General features: G+C 36.1%; 2 protein-coding genes across 2 annotated transcripts in view; both read right to left on the bottom strand.

Annotated features, from left to right (window-relative positions):
• Positions 1-1740, bottom strand: part of LOC127881174 (uncharacterized) — a 7972-nt gene extending 6232 nt beyond the window's left edge. Inside the window, exon 1 of the mRNA XM_052428905.1 lies at positions 1571-1740. Within this exon, the coding sequence (XP_052284865.1) occupies positions 1571-1588 (18 nt within the window). The 5' untranslated portion in view covers positions 1589-1740. The remainder of the gene's footprint in view (positions 1-1570) is intronic.
• Positions 1-15650, bottom strand: part of LOC127881169 (2-aminomuconic semialdehyde dehydrogenase-like) — a 25027-nt gene extending 9377 nt beyond the window's left edge. Inside the window, exons 1-7 of the mRNA XM_052428867.1 lie at positions 15367-15650; positions 13068-13268; positions 12433-12644; positions 11602-11768; positions 4678-4748; positions 3378-3482; positions 1976-2141 (exon numbers count right to left, since the gene is read on the bottom strand). Coding sequence (XP_052284827.1) covers positions 1976-2141; positions 3378-3482; positions 4678-4748; positions 11602-11768; positions 12433-12644; positions 13068-13268; positions 15367-15533 — 1089 coding nt within the window. The 5' untranslated portion in view covers positions 15534-15650. The remainder of the gene's footprint in view (positions 1-1975; positions 2142-3377; positions 3483-4677; positions 4749-11601; positions 11769-12432; positions 12645-13067; positions 13269-15366) is intronic.
• Between the last annotated feature and the right edge of the window lie 128 nt (positions 15651-15778).

Below are 15778 nucleotides of genomic sequence, written 5' to 3'. Positions count from 1 at the left end.
GGGACGAAGACCGGCTGTCGGTGCTTAGAGTTCTTTTTCCGTCTGCGTTGTTTCTAGCGGTTGTAACGTTTATTCACTACTGCCTCGAAGCAAAACTCATGACCCGACGGCATACACGAATCATTTTGACTCTGAAGTTTGGAGAGCTGCAGGCGCTTGAGGAATGTATCACCGCTCTCACCCACTTCCGGCGCACTGTTGAAAACCGGCTCGTTTTCGCTTTTTAATGGCATCCTCTGGCTGCAGGGAATCGTGCGGTCCGGTATAACCAACGTGGAGATCATCGTGCTCTCTTCCTGACTGTTACCAACTAAAGTGAACGTCACATCTTTTCTACCCGAGTCGTCTGAACCACTCTCTTGTACCGCTTCCATCAGATTGTCTTCTTGGTTTCCGGCGTGAGATCCCTTTTGTACTAGAAATACACGCCGGGGAGTCAATGTATCCTTTGTGTAATTTGAACGATTAACTGCATCCGTTTTTGTCTTCTTTTCTGAGTGTGTGTTTCGGGTTCTGCTATTTGTGCACATCTTGATCGTAGCGTTATCCACTCCCTGAAGCACATCCGGTCTGGGCAGGATTATCGCTGAATTACCCATCACATGCTTCTCAATGGCGTGGTATTTGTAGCGCGGTAGCTTGTATGTTAAGGGAGCGGCCGGTGTCGCCTGAGTCAGTAGTTGTTGTGCAAGGTAGGGGGCGTTGTTCACGACCGGAATGCTGTGCACGGTGTAGTCGGGCTGCTTCCTGTTTTGATAAATGTCTTGTGAAACGTTCGATGTAATTTCTTCTTTGTTTCCGATACGTTTATTCCGATTATCTCTTTGTCTTTGTATCTTTAACTCTAAGTCGAATGAATATGATTTTCCCTCGACCAGTTCCGATGATAAATCTTCGATATCGTTATGGTTGACGATCTTATCGTTCAGCGTTCTCACTTCTTCTGCTTCTTCCACAATCATGTGAAGTAATCTCTCGTACTCTGATGTCGTTAACTCGGTTGAGTCGAATCTCTCTAGTTCTCTGGATATAAGGTGACGATGACCGTCGCGCATCGCAATGAGCTTGTTCAGCTGCATATTTCGACTCTTAACTAGTTTGTCATGGCACCAAAATGTCTTGTGATCGTATAAAAAGAAGAAAACGTTGTGTCTAGTTCTGAATCTATTTCAAAACTCAATGTATAAAAACAACGAACTCACAGTTATGACGTTAACGTAACGTGACGTTCCGCACAATGGCGCGAAAGCGTCGTAACATGAACAAATTCCCAACAGCAAGTCATGATCAATGTACCTATGAAGTTTCATGATTCTAGCCCCAAGCGTTCTTGAGTTATCATCCGAAAACCACCTGGTGGACGGACCGACCTACCGACCGACCGACCGACATGAGCAAAGCAATATACCCCCTCTTCTTCGAAGGGGGGCATAATAATTTAAATTTCTTGAGAAAACCACGCGACATTTAAACAGTGCTTCAAGTCATGCCAAATAATTTAAGTTTATTTACTACAATTGCATGCCAAATTCAAAACCAAATCAGAATATTAAAAGTAAAAGGTGCTTACCTCTAATTCCACGTCCATATTGAGAAAAATCACAATAAGTATTGCTTATAATTTTACTTTCATGTAAACTTGCTTCGGTAAAAATAGCACGAAATGTACGCAGAAATCTTTGACGTCATTTTCTTGATGACGTTGTAAATGTCAATAAGGCAGGTTTTCTCACGACGCGATACATACAGCTTTAACTATATATATATATATATATATATATATATATATATATATATATATATATATATATATATATATATATATAGTTAAAGCTTATCCCAAGATACCTTATCAACAGTACACATGCACAATACTAGAGTAAACACTTTTTGGGAAAGTGTGATAGCTTACAAAACATAGAGACATGCAATTCCATCAACTTAACAGATTTCACTTGTTTCCATGGTAACAGACCTGTTTGTTCCTTTCAGGAAGGTTGAGAGGCTCATCCCCACATAGAATTGTGGCCCCCTCCTGTCTGGCAATATCCACGTACCCCCTGACCTTGGCTAAGTGCTCCTTACTGATAAGGGCCCCCATGAAGGAGTCAGGGGATTTTGGGTCCCCTACAACCAACTTCCTGCAAATCAAACAAAAAGCGTTGATGACAAGTTTAGCCTTGTTCTTGGAAAGCACGGCTTGATGTATTTGTGTAAAGTGTTGTCCTTAAGTAGCCTATGCAGTCCACACAGGGTTATCAGGGACAACACTCTCTACATACATGAAATGTTTCGCTTCAAGGAAGTATCACTTATGTAATTTCAAATGTGGAAGAAAGTGTTGTCTGTGATCAGCCTGTTTAGACTGCGCTGGTAAATCTATGACAACATTTTACGCACATTCATTAAGTCCAGTTTTCCCAAAGCGAGGCTCAATTCATACTATTTATCCTATAAGTACTTCAGCCATATACATCGAATAACAAACCATAGCATACATTTTAGGTTTATTAAATCTCTGATTTAAGCACTCAATTATTGTCCCCTACCGGTGAAACCGGAGGGGACTTATGGTTTGCACTCCGTCTGTCCGTCAGTCTGTCTGTCAGTCAGTCAGTCCGTCACACTTTTCTGGATCCTGCGATAACTTTAAAAGTTCTTAATATTTTTTTCATGAAACTTGAAACATGGATAGATGGCAATATGGAGATTATGCACGTCATTTCATGTTGTGCCTACGTCAAAAATTCTGGTTGCTATGGCAACAAATAAAAAAAATATTTATTTTTTTTACTGACAATGGTGGAGTTTCACCGGTAGGGGACCATATTGCTTGGCAATCTCTTGTTCTATACATCATACCAACTTTTGAAGTATACAAAAAAGAAAGTTCTTCAAATTTGAAACCATAGCTATTTTGTTAATTTTACAAGAGAATATTTGTATGCCCTTTATATGATATATGAGCAAATGATTGAATTGCAAGTATTAATTTTATTAACTAAATATGCTCAAAATACGGTTGTTTTGGTTTTGCTACAATTTTCAAACCACAACATGAACAATTGTTACAGAGTAATAATGTGCCCAGCACATAGGAACACAGGTAAAATATTTCATGATTTAACCCTTTACCACACAGAAGCAAAGTGAACATGGCTATATGCAACCTGCATAAAACCAGAACAGTCTTGGAGTAAATATATGCAGTTTCTTGCTCATCTCTATTTTAAGAGTTCGAAATGCAGTCTTTGAAACCATTATCTATTAAGAAAGGTATTTAATTTGATTTAATTTTTAAATAAACTTCAAACCCATCAAAATGCTTATCTGAGACGTAAAAGGTTAACTAAGATATAAATGATCAGCTGGCATACTTGGCCTCTTGCACAAATCTCTCCAGGAACTTCTGATAGATTCCACTCTGCACATAGATCCGGCTTGTACACAGGCAGATCTCTCCTTGGTTTGTAAAGCTGGACCTAAGAGCATTATACAGAAAACGTTGCTAGACATGTACTTTGACATAAAAATTATGCAGAAAACATTATTAGAAAATGTACCTTCAGATTAAAATTATGCATACAATCATGTCTGGACATGTACTTAAACATTAAAATTACACTGACGACATTTCTGGACATGCATCTTGAAATAAAATTATTCAAAAGTAAAGCAAAATTGATCATGCTGACTGACTTTTCTATGCGCAACAAATTATGTTTAATTCCAGATATACTGTTTTCTCCACACACAGGCTGGGCAATTTTTGTTCATAATTAACCTTAAGTTTTTACATGGTCGAAAGTATAAACAATAAGTAGTGCAAGATCCAATTCCATCTGTTTGAACACAGAAACTTCTACAACATATTCCACAATGGTCAAAAAGACAAACACTACCGTTTTGCTAAAACAGTTCACAGAAGAAATTCTTTTCTTTACAATCATCTAAATATTAAGGATATTCAGCTGTTTAAGTTTTAACAAAGTCCACCAAGCAGTTAAAGAATAGTTAAAGACACACACTTTTCAGAATAATATACATGTATTCTGAAGTGGAGAAATAGAAAAGGTCCATAATTCAGCAAATACTGGTATTGGTAAATATTCCTTTCTGTACAATCATAGGTGTATTAAGGTCATTCAGCTGCAAATGTATGAGAGAAATATGGAAGCAGTTACAGAGGAGTTGAGTATGAAACATTTTGAAGCTTATATATTTTTAAGTGAAAGAATAGACAAATGGTCATAAGTCTGGGGAAAAAACTAGTTGAAGTTCATGGTTCATACATGTGGATTTGTTATATGCTTTTTTAAGATTTGAGCTGGTGACCAAGTTGTTGTATGCGCATGACCCAGATTCAAACGTATGCGTAATATTTTCATGAGTGAGTTTGACAAATGTCTTCTAGAGCGATATAGTTTTTTAACAGAGATTGGAACCAGCGACCTAACTTTGTGTGTGCACATTACCCAGATTCAAATCTAGCAAGATAAACATTCTGATCAGGTTTTATCAAGATTGGATGAACATATGACTGCTAGAGTGTGAACAAGCTAAATTTGACAACGCATGACTCACAATACTGGACATAGACTGACCACAAAAGCTCAGCATGAGCACTTCTTTCTCAGGTGAGCTAAAAACAAGGCATGACAAAAAAGTCTTTATAACCTGACTGTAGTGGCGACGCATTTTTCAAAATCAGCATCATTGAATATTATGGCTGGATTTTTCCCACCCAACTGAAATCAAGTGTAAACATTGTCTGGCATTTATTAGAGGAGATATATTATGTTCTAAGCACTAAATTAAGACACATACTATTAGATATAGCTTAGATTGCTCTACATTGCTCAAAAGAATTAAAGATATGTAGATGGTCACACACATTTGATATTATTTTGAAATTTCGTCACCTGTTTCTGAGGCACAATTTTCAAACTTATACTTTAACTGGAACTTAGTACCATTTGTTTAAGTATATCATAGAATTAGCTAGTATAAGGGACATGTCCAAACTTCTGGCTGCTTTGTTGTTGTTTTGGACAAAATGATTACATAAATTCTCATGGGGGGTTAAACAAGAGCTGTCAGAAGACAGCGCGCTCGACTATTTGAGTGCTTGACAGTTTAACGTAAGCCATCATGGGGAAATTGTTCATATTCAATAAGGTCAAGGTAATATAGTCATATTCTAATTGGAAGAGGACCATAATTGAAACATATTGATCGCTATGTTTTAAAGAACTTGTACTTTACTAAACAATTCTGAGTTCAGGTATATTTTCCACAATCTATTGAACATTTGTAAGGACATAAAACAAAGTAATAAGATTTTATTTCAAGTTTGATAGCAATAGCTTGGGTGGGATGGTCCTTCCAAAATGAAATAAATCAATATTTGTGGGTTTTTTACAATGTTTAAAAAAACAAGAGCTGTCACCATAGGATGACTTATGCCCCCTATAAACGCTTGCTAGAAGTTATTAGCTTTTTTCGAAACCTAAACACAGATTTCGAAATCTAAACGCGGACCTTAAGTTCAAGGTCAAGGTCACAGGTGTCAAAATTTTTGTGCGTATGGAACGGCCTTGTCTATATACACATGCATACCAAGTATGAAGGTTATATCTCAAGAGACATAGAAGTTATGAGCATTTATCGAAACCTAAACGCAAAGTGTGACGGAAAGACAGAGAGACGGACAGACAGACGAAAAAGGGGCATAAAAATCTTTTTGGGTGGGGGGTGGGGTGGGGGTGGAGAGGGGGTATAATGTGGAGGGGGTGGTCATTTATTAGATTATCTTTCAAAATAAGAAAAACTAGAAATGGCGCGGCAGAGGCCGACGCGTATCCCCACGCCGAATGTTTGACCTAGGTGTGCCCCAGGGTTGGTAATGGGGCCATGCATAGCTGAGATTGACCGTATTGTCATAAGAGAAGTTCATCATCAATTAGAAGTGAATTGGTGTAGAAAAGAAGAAGTTATAGTAAAAGGCAATTTTGGGTGGGTGTGACATATGTGGGCAGGGCGCCCCAGGGTTGGTAATGGGGCCATGCATAGTTGAGATTGACCGTATTGTCATAAGAGAGGTTCAGTATCAATTTGAAGTGAATCGGTGTAGAAATGAAGAAATTATAGTAAAAGGCAATTTTGGGTGGGTGTGGTCTATGTGGGCGGGGCGCCCCAGGGTTGGTAATGGGGCCATGCATAGTTGAGATTGACTGTATTGTCATAAGAGAAGTTCAATATCAATTTGAAGTGAATCGGTGTAGAAATGAAGAAATTATAGTAAAGGCAATTTTGGGTGGGTGTGGTCTATGTGGGCGGGGCCCCAGGGTTGGTTATGGGAACATGCATAGTTGAGATTGACCCTAATGTCATAAGAGAAGTTCAGTATCAATTTGAAGTGAATCCGTGTAGAAATGAAAAAATTATAGTAAATGGAATTTTTTGGTGGGTGTGGCCTATGTGGGCGGGCGCCCCAGGGTTGGGATTGGGGCCATGCATAGTTGAGATTGACCCTAATGTCATAACAAAAGTTCAGTATCAATTTGAAGTGAATCCGTGTAGAAATGAAAAAATTATAGTAAATGGAAATTTTTGGTGGGTGTGGCCTATGTGGGCGGGGCGCCCCAGGGTTGGGAATGGGGCCATGCATGGTTGAGATTGACCGTATTGTCATAGGTGAGGTCCAGTATCAATTTGAAGTGAATCGGTGTAGAAATAAAGAAGTAAATGTAAAATAACCTAAAAAAATGAGTGATAATTTCTGACGCGGCCCCACCCCAACCCCTATAACTTTTGACCCAGGGGTCAGATCAAAATTCCAAATAGTGCAGGGTCGCACATATGCTCATAGCTACCATGTGTGTAAATTTCAAGGTTCTAGTGCTTTTAGTGTAGGAGGAGATAGTGGCCAGGACGGACGGACAGACGGACGGACAGACGGACGGACAGACGGACGGACGGACGGCGGAGATCACCACAATATCCCCACCTTTTTTTCAAAAAGCGTGGGGATAAAAAAGGAAAAACAAGAGCTGTCACCGTAGGATGACATATGCCCCCTATAAACGCTTTGATAGAAGTTTTGAGCATTTTTCAAAACCTAAACACAGATTTTGAAACCTAAACGCAGACCCTTAGTTCAAGGTCAAGGTCACAGGGGTCAAAATTTGTGTGTGTATGGAAAGGCCTTGTCCATATACACATGTATACCAAATATGAAGGTTATATCTCAAGGGAAATAGAAGTTATGAGCATTTTTCGAAAACTTAACACAGATTTCGAAACCTAAACACGGACCCTAAGTTCAACGTCAAGGTCACAATGGTCAAAATTTGTGTGCGTATGGAAAGGCCTTGTCCATATACACATGTATACCAAATATGAAGGTTATATCTCAAGGGACATAGAAGTTATGAGCATTTTTCGAAACCTAAACACAGATTTCAAAACCTAAACGCGGACCCTAAGTTCGAGGTCAAGGTCACAGGGGTAAAAAAAATTGTATGTATGGAAAGGCCTTGTCCATATACACATGCATACCAAATATGAAGGTTATATCTCAAGGGACATAGAAGTTATGAACATTTTTTGAAACCTAAACGCATATTTTGAAACCTTAACGCGGACCCTAAGTTCAACGTCAAGGTCACAGGGGTAAAAAAATGTGTGCGTATGGAAAGGCCTTGTCCATATATATATGCATACCAAATATGAAGGTTATATCTCAAGGGACATAGAAGTTATGAGCATTTTTCGAAACAAAAACGCAGATTTCAAAACCTTAATGCGGATTTTAAGTTCAAGGTCAAGGTCACAGGGGTAAAATTGTTTGTGCGTATGGAACGGCCTTGTCTATATACACATGCATACCAAGTATGAAGGTTATAACCAAGAGACATAGAAGTTATGAGCATTTATCGAAACCTAAACGCAAAGTGTGACGGAAAGACAGACAGACAGACAGTCCAATCACTATATGCCACTTTTTCTTCGAAAAGGGGGCATAAAAATCTTTTTGGGTGGGGATTGGGGTTGGGGTGGAGAGGGGGTATAATGTGGAGGGGGTGGTCATTTATTACATTATCTTTCAAAATAATACATATACATATGCATACCAAATATGAAGGTTATATCTCAAGGGACATAGAAGTTATGAGCATTTTTCGAAACCTAAACGCAGATTTCAAAACCTTAGCGCTGACCCTAAGTTCAACGTCAAGGTCACAGGGGTCAAATTTTTTGTGCGTATGGAAAGGCCTTGTCCATATACACATGCATACCAAATATAAAGGTTACATCTCAAGGGACATAGAAGTTATGAGCATTTTTCGAAACCTAAACGCAAAGTGTGACGGACAGACCAACAGATGGACAGACAGTCTGATCACTATATGCCCTCCTTCGGGGGCATAAAAATGTGTTTGTTTGTTGTTGTTTTTTTGGGGGGTGGATTCTGGGGTGGGGATGGGGGATGGTTTGGGTGGAGTCCATTGTGGTATGTCAGGCAAGTGTTGTATTGTCAAAGTATGAATCAAATCTGATCATAAATAAAGAAGTTATGGCAATTTAAGCAAAATTTATTAATTTGACCTTGAGAGCCAAGGTCATTCAAAGGTCAAGGGCAAATTCCACTTGCCAGGTACAGTACCCTCATGATAATAAGAAAGTATTTGAAATTTGAAAGCAATAGCCTTGATACTGTAGAAGTAAAGTGGATCTAAACACAAAATTTAATAAAATATTCAAAGTGACTAAGTCAAAAAAGGGCCATTATTCCGTTGAAATGCCAACAACAGTTATGTAACTTTTCCTGTAAAGTCCCCTTTATGATAGTTAGTGAGTGTTCCAAGTCTGAAAGCAATTATAGCTATGATACTTTAGGAGTAAAATGTACCAACACACAAAACATAACCAAATGTTCAATTATCAAAGTATAAAAGGGGCCATAATTCTGTTAAAATTCCAGTCAGAGTAACATTACTTAGCCTGCACAGTCCCCTTATTATAGTTAGTAAGTGTTGCAAGTATGAAAGAAATGGCTTTGATACTTTAGGAATAAAGTGCAGTTTAACACAAAACTTAACCAAATTTTCAATTTTCTAAGTGAAAAAAGGGCCATAATCCTAACGAAATACTTGATACAGTCTGCTCTTGTTTATAGATTTGGGTCATGCTGGTAAAGAAGTATGCAAAATATGAAAGCAATATGTTAAGGGACTTAGAAAATATGTGAGGTGGTACGCAAACTTTAACATAGATTTATCAATAATATGAATATTTTAAGTGAAAAAAGGGCCATAATTCTTACAAAATGCTTGATACAGTTGTCTGCTCTTGTTTTTATATTGGGGTCATGTCGGTAAAGAAGTATGCAAAATATAAAAGCAATATGACAAGGTACATAGGAACATTGAAAATATTTGTGGTGGTCGCAAAATTTAACATTGTCCAACGCTAACGCCAGGGTGAGTATATATATATATATATATATATATATATATATATATATATATATATATATATATATATATATATATATATATATACATATATATATATTAGAAATGCAAGAGGTTAACCGGTTAACCGGTTAACCTACCGAAACGACAGTTAACCGGTAATATTTTCGGGAAAAGGTTAACCTGGAAAAAATATTTGATTATGTTTTTTTCATGGAATAAATCGTACGATTTTACTTTTGTGTGAGACATACTGCCAACTTGCGCTGGCTTCTAGTTAAAACAAAATGACGCACCATCGACGGTAATAAATAACGTGTCAACAATCAAATTAATAAAAACAATAAATCAATATCTTTGTGATAACAAATAGGGGGTACGTTTTGATAACTGACACGATTGTTTTGTTTAACTCGCGAAAATTTAACTAGCGAATTGCGGGGAGTCGGAGCAAGTAGCATAGACGTAATTGTCAAGTTTATTGAACTCGCGATAAAAAAAAAACAGTTGAAACATTGGACGGTGTTTTGTAAACCAATATCCAACACTGATTGCTCGCGAAAATTTCGTGTTAATAAGTAATAATTTTATCAAGAATTGCATACGTAGTTAATTTTTTGTCGAGTTAACGTCGTTCTTGTTTTTCAGAAATTATGATTATTATTATAATTTACGTCCAACGATTCCACCATTACCGTCCGATGCAAGTATTATTAATCAAAGCAAATTATTATGTAATTAAATAATTAAACATCAATTAAAAATATGTAAACAAAATAAAGCCTCAAAATTTAGTATTTGTGTAATTGATTAAAATTTGCGCGCTATGGTACGTTAACAAACATACGTAACTATCAGTATTTGAGATGATAATACTTAGCTACTTCGCTATTAAATAAATGTACTGATTAATTGAAAGGACAATCACATTTCTATATTGAGAAATTTTGAGTTTCAAAAATTGAAACAGAATGAACAAAGGAACACACCATTTTTGTGAGCGATACGACGCGAACGTAATATAAGCGGCCCAACCAAAAACAGTTAATAACAAGAGAAAATGAATATTGTGTAGTTATTTAATTTGTTACTCCTTTGCGTTTACGCAGGAAAATTAAATCAAATATATAACATACATTTACAAAATTGTTAAAATAAATTGTATAATAAATTTTATTACAAAACTGGCATGTTATCAACGCAAGCGATTGAAAATTACTTTTGTTTCTACCGAGCGGTGTATGCGGTATGACATTTTTGACGTACTCTTTAATCATTTTAACTACGCATAAGGTGTTACGGTTAACCGGTTAATAACCGGTTATATATAAAGGTTAACCGGTTAATGATTTTTGTAACCTCTTGCATGCCTAATATATATATATATATATATATATATATATATATATATATATATATATATATATATATATATATATATATATATATATATATATATATAGTCGAGCTAAAAAGAAACATTCACATGATATTTAACTGAAATTTGATCCTGTCTTTATGTAAAAAAAATATCAAATTTTGTAAACACCTCTTTTAGGAGAATTGAACTGTCCCAGACATGCATGTTTTTAATAAATCAGGAAAGTTGGTCAAGACTCAAAAGTCTATTCTCTTAAATTGTTTACAAATAATAATGATTTTTATTTTTATTTTAATGAACATTCATACAAAATTTGCTTATTTTCTTGAATTTTAGACTATTTAAAAAAATTACTATGTTGAGAAATACAACCAACAACAATGAGCAATAGCAAGTGACAGTCAAGCCAGAGTAGCTCATATTGTAGCACTTGAAGGTCTGGGGTGGTATTCCAGAAACATCTTAAGTCATTTCTTAAATAATTTCACTTAAGTTCCAAATTACAATGTTTTTTATTTATACTAAATAAGGAAACACATGTTTTTTGGTATTTCTAAAATAACATTGGCATAATGATGTAATTAAATTGTATATCTTGATGCCAATCTATTGCAATATGAAATGAAACACATAAGAAAATTTCTAAATTTAAGGATAAGAATAAAATTTAAGATGCTTCTGGAATATGACCCCAGGTCTTCAGTGAGCTTAATACATGATACTCTGCAGAGTTAAACCAACCTCAAGAGACATTTTCTTGCTGAATGGAGCGGCTGCTATCCTCAACTTGACAGCCGTAACTGTTCCACCTGTGAATGACACAATTGGCACATCGGGGTGTTTCACTATTGCCTCCCCGGCTGACGGTCCTGTGCCGAAAACAAAGTTGAGAACGCCTGGAGGTAACCCTGTTAAAAAAAAAATCATGTAGTTTCATGATACCAAATGTTTGATAAACTTAAAGAAGAATAATACAATAAAAATAGAATCTAGTACTGAACCAAATATTTCTAATAATGTGCAAACAAATAATTTGGAAACCTTTTCCTGGGTTTACTGAAAATTATATTCCTTCAATTTCCAGACCTTTTCTAAAGACATAAATAAATCAATCAAGCGGCATGTACACAGTTGCTTCCTAAACAACTACCTGAATACATGTTATGACACAGTCATTTATTGCAAACACAAATAAACAGACTACAGTCACTACAGGATCATACACGCAAAAGAAAATGAATTTCAATCCATTCAATGCTGTATTGACACAACTAAGAGCTGAAAATATAGAGAAAATATTTTTTCCTCAGATTTGTAAGTTTGTATATGATATCAAACTGCATATTTTTTTCTCAATCAATTACGGATTTTGAATATCCACTTAACTTTATTTAAAATAAATAGTAAAGAGCCTTCTCTTACATAATTATAACATTCTCACAAAAACCATATATTAGTAAAATGCATAAACAAAATTGGTGTTATTTTGACGCATGTGGATTTATTATTGCTTTATTGTTATTTTGACAATTAGCTGTATATGCTTAAGTCGTAAAAACGTCTCCTACTTACCCGCAGCATTACAGACTTCACCAAGTTTCCATGCAGTGACCGATGTCATCTCACTTGGCTTTGCCACCACTGTATTGCCACAAATAAGCGCCGGGGCAACCTTGAAAGTGAGCAGGTAAAGGGGCAGGTTCCAGGGACTGATGAGCCCAGCCACACCCACTGGCATCTTGATGGTGTAGTTGAAGGCATCCAAAGCCTGCATCTGATTGGACCTATCAATGTCATAGTATTTAGTGGAATGTGGGTAGTGCTCAGGAGTACCAAAGTTGCAGCACCGGTAGTGTGCAGATGTGCTGACCGAACGTTAAATTCATTTACATACGGTGATAACTCATCTGGTCAGTTACCTCAACTTATTGTTTTGATTGCACATGTTAACTGACTGGCATTTTTGCAGTTGGGGTTAAGGTTACCATGAATAAAATAATTAGTTTTATAATTATGTATTTATTGTCACTAAATGATATATACTGTTGCATTTGTTTGCCATTTTAGAAGCGACATCAGTTATTACACAGATACTATCCAATCTTCGCCATGCAGAATAACTCATAGTTTAAAAGAATACTTGTGTAAAATGGTAATTAATCCATCTGACCTTTATTTGCAAGGTGATTTTAGTTTTAGATATTCACCTGTTCAAATCGTGCAATGCACATGTCGCAAAAAATCTGAAGTTGAATACAGCTCGGGGAATATCCATGGTTTTAGCAAGCCAGACTGGCTTGCCCTGGTCATGTGACTCAAGCTCTGCAAACTCATCAAGCCGGGACTCCAAAATGTCAGCCACCTTCAGTAGAATTCTGGACCTCTCCTGCACAGGTGTAGATGACCAACTAGATTTCAACAAAAAAGTATGAGATCCTTGAATTCTTATTATCCAAAAGACATCTTGGTTGTTTGCCCATGGGTTTGCAGCTGATCATCATTGAATAATACACCCATTTGATTTTGTCCAAAACTATAAATGCGCAGAGTAATGCCAAATAGCCCAAAACTGGTCTTATATCCTAATCAGCCTGCACAATTACGCAATCTTATCAGAAGCATGGTTTTGTGGTCTTATTAGTAGACAGAGCATCTCCTGACGAGATTGCATGGATGCATGGGGAGGCTAAAAGCTTAGCCAGTAAGAAGTTAACACAGTCATTGATTGGTCAGCATTTGCTGCTTAACTTTACATTAAAGGGATCTTTTCACGCTTTGGTAAATTGACAAAATTGAAAAAAGTTGATTCAGATTCGTAAGTTTTCGTTTTAGTTATGATATTTGTGAGGAAACAGTAATACTGAACATTAACCATGCTCTAATATAGCCATTATTTGCATCTTTTGACGATTTTAAAACCTAAAAATTATAAAGCGTTGCAACGCGAAACGATTGAATAATTTGGAGAGTTCTGTTTTTGTCGTTAAATTTTGTGAAACTACGAAGATTGCTTATATAACGTATAAAATACGTCACGAATGTGTACTCGGCGGAATAGCTCAGTAGGCTAAAGCGTTTTTACTTCAGGACTCTGGCAGGACTCCAGGGGTCACTGGTTCGAAACCTGCTCCGGGCAATGTTCTTTTCCTTTTTTTAATTTTTTTCTTGATTTTTTACTGGAGCTTTTACGATCCAATGTTTACATTTATCAATATAAAGCATTTAATGAATAAGTTAAAAAAATGCCAAAATCTGTGAAAAGGCCCCTTTAACATTTAGGTAAATCACATTCTCTTTTTACCCACACCCAGAAATTTGAGTTTCCAACTTAAGACCAGTTTTCACTAAATAAGTTTTATACAAACAACATACAATATAACCGTGTTTGCCATTCTAATATCCTGGACATAGTGTTTGTATTTTTTTCTTTTGAGACAGCATACCATTTAATACCATTAAAGAATAAACATATTGTATACATATAAATGATTATTTGCTGTAAAATAGGTGCACACAGTATTGAAAGGATATTGAAGACTGCACCACTGAAACTTAGTGCCACTCTTTGTCATATCCTAGTTCTGAAGCTCTTCTTGTATGCTTTGAGATTTTATAAGTACAGCTCAAAATTCTTCCTGATAAAACCTAATTCCATGTAAAAAATAAGTCCCAAGTTTGTCTATAAAATCGAATTCCATCAATTTAAAGCATCGTAACAAACACAATACCTGTTACCATCGACAACAATTTGTGTGTTGTTTGCGGATACTTTAAACAAAAAGTTGATAAAAAACATCTTAAGGAGGTTCTGGAGATAGTCCCTGTAGCAAGATTAGTTGATTAGACTCAATATCTATCTTGCGGAGGTTACCAGAGTTTTGTCAATGTATAAATTAGCATATTTTCAAATTGGTAATACTTAGCGCTTTTGCAGTGCACAAATTAACACAGTTTCATGAACTGTTGACATGCTTAAATCTTGGATTAATATCATTAATCTGCAATCACACCATATCAAGTAAGTTGTTTCAATTTGCATATTAGGGATACAGTTATGATCTGTTTGTGAATATTCATGTCAAAAAATAGTTTATGTTGATCATTTTACTTATTAAAGAGCCGCCTGGATTCCAGAGGGCAGACTTAACATGAAAAATGCTGTGACCTGTTGAAACTCCCAGCGACTTGAGGCTTCATACCACATAGTTATGTTTATAGCCATTTATAAAAAGCTGTTAATAATAGTGTAGGCTAATATTGAATGACAAATCAATAATGTTATATTCATGCAGCAGTTTTGTTGTTGTTCTTCAGCCCTATAAGTTGAACCTTAACAGATGCCAATGTATCCCTTATTCTCATAGTATCGGCCCTGCTCATTGTATCATGATATGCTATTTAATTAACACTATGAATTTGCAAGTCTTTCAGCATGAAAAAAAGTACATTAAATAACTCTACATCAGAACGAATACTGAATATGTATTCCAAGGTCAAACCTGCTACCTCAAAAACGCGTTCCTGGCTGCCATCACTGCATTGTCCACGTCCATTTGATCACTGTCCGGTATTTTGGCCCAAACTTCCCCCGTAGAAGGGTCAAAACTATCGAGATATTTTGCACTTTCGACGAATTCGCCATTTATGAAGTTTTGAACTTTAACTAAAGACATATTCCCGGTTTAAAATACGATGTCAAAAGCAGTTGACAATTCCTATTTGTATGAATAACAAGGATAATCTTTTAATCTCAATTGTCGTTCGACAAATTGGCATTGTTTACAATTAATAAAACGTAGCCCTACAGTTTACCGGTTACACGACACTATATTTAAAATAATGTGCAAAAAAATAATTTGGAAACCTTTTCCTCGTTTTACTGAAAATTCCTTCCTTCAATTTCCAGACCTTTTCTAAA

Source organism: Dreissena polymorpha, chromosome 1 (assembly GCF_020536995.1).
Source record: "Dreissena polymorpha isolate Duluth1 chromosome 1, UMN_Dpol_1.0, whole genome shotgun sequence".
Lineage (NCBI taxonomy): Eukaryota > Metazoa > Mollusca > Bivalvia > Myida > Dreissenidae > Dreissena > Dreissena polymorpha.
The sequence above is the reverse complement of the archived record's forward strand: the minus strand, read 5'-3'. Positions and strand labels throughout refer to the sequence as shown.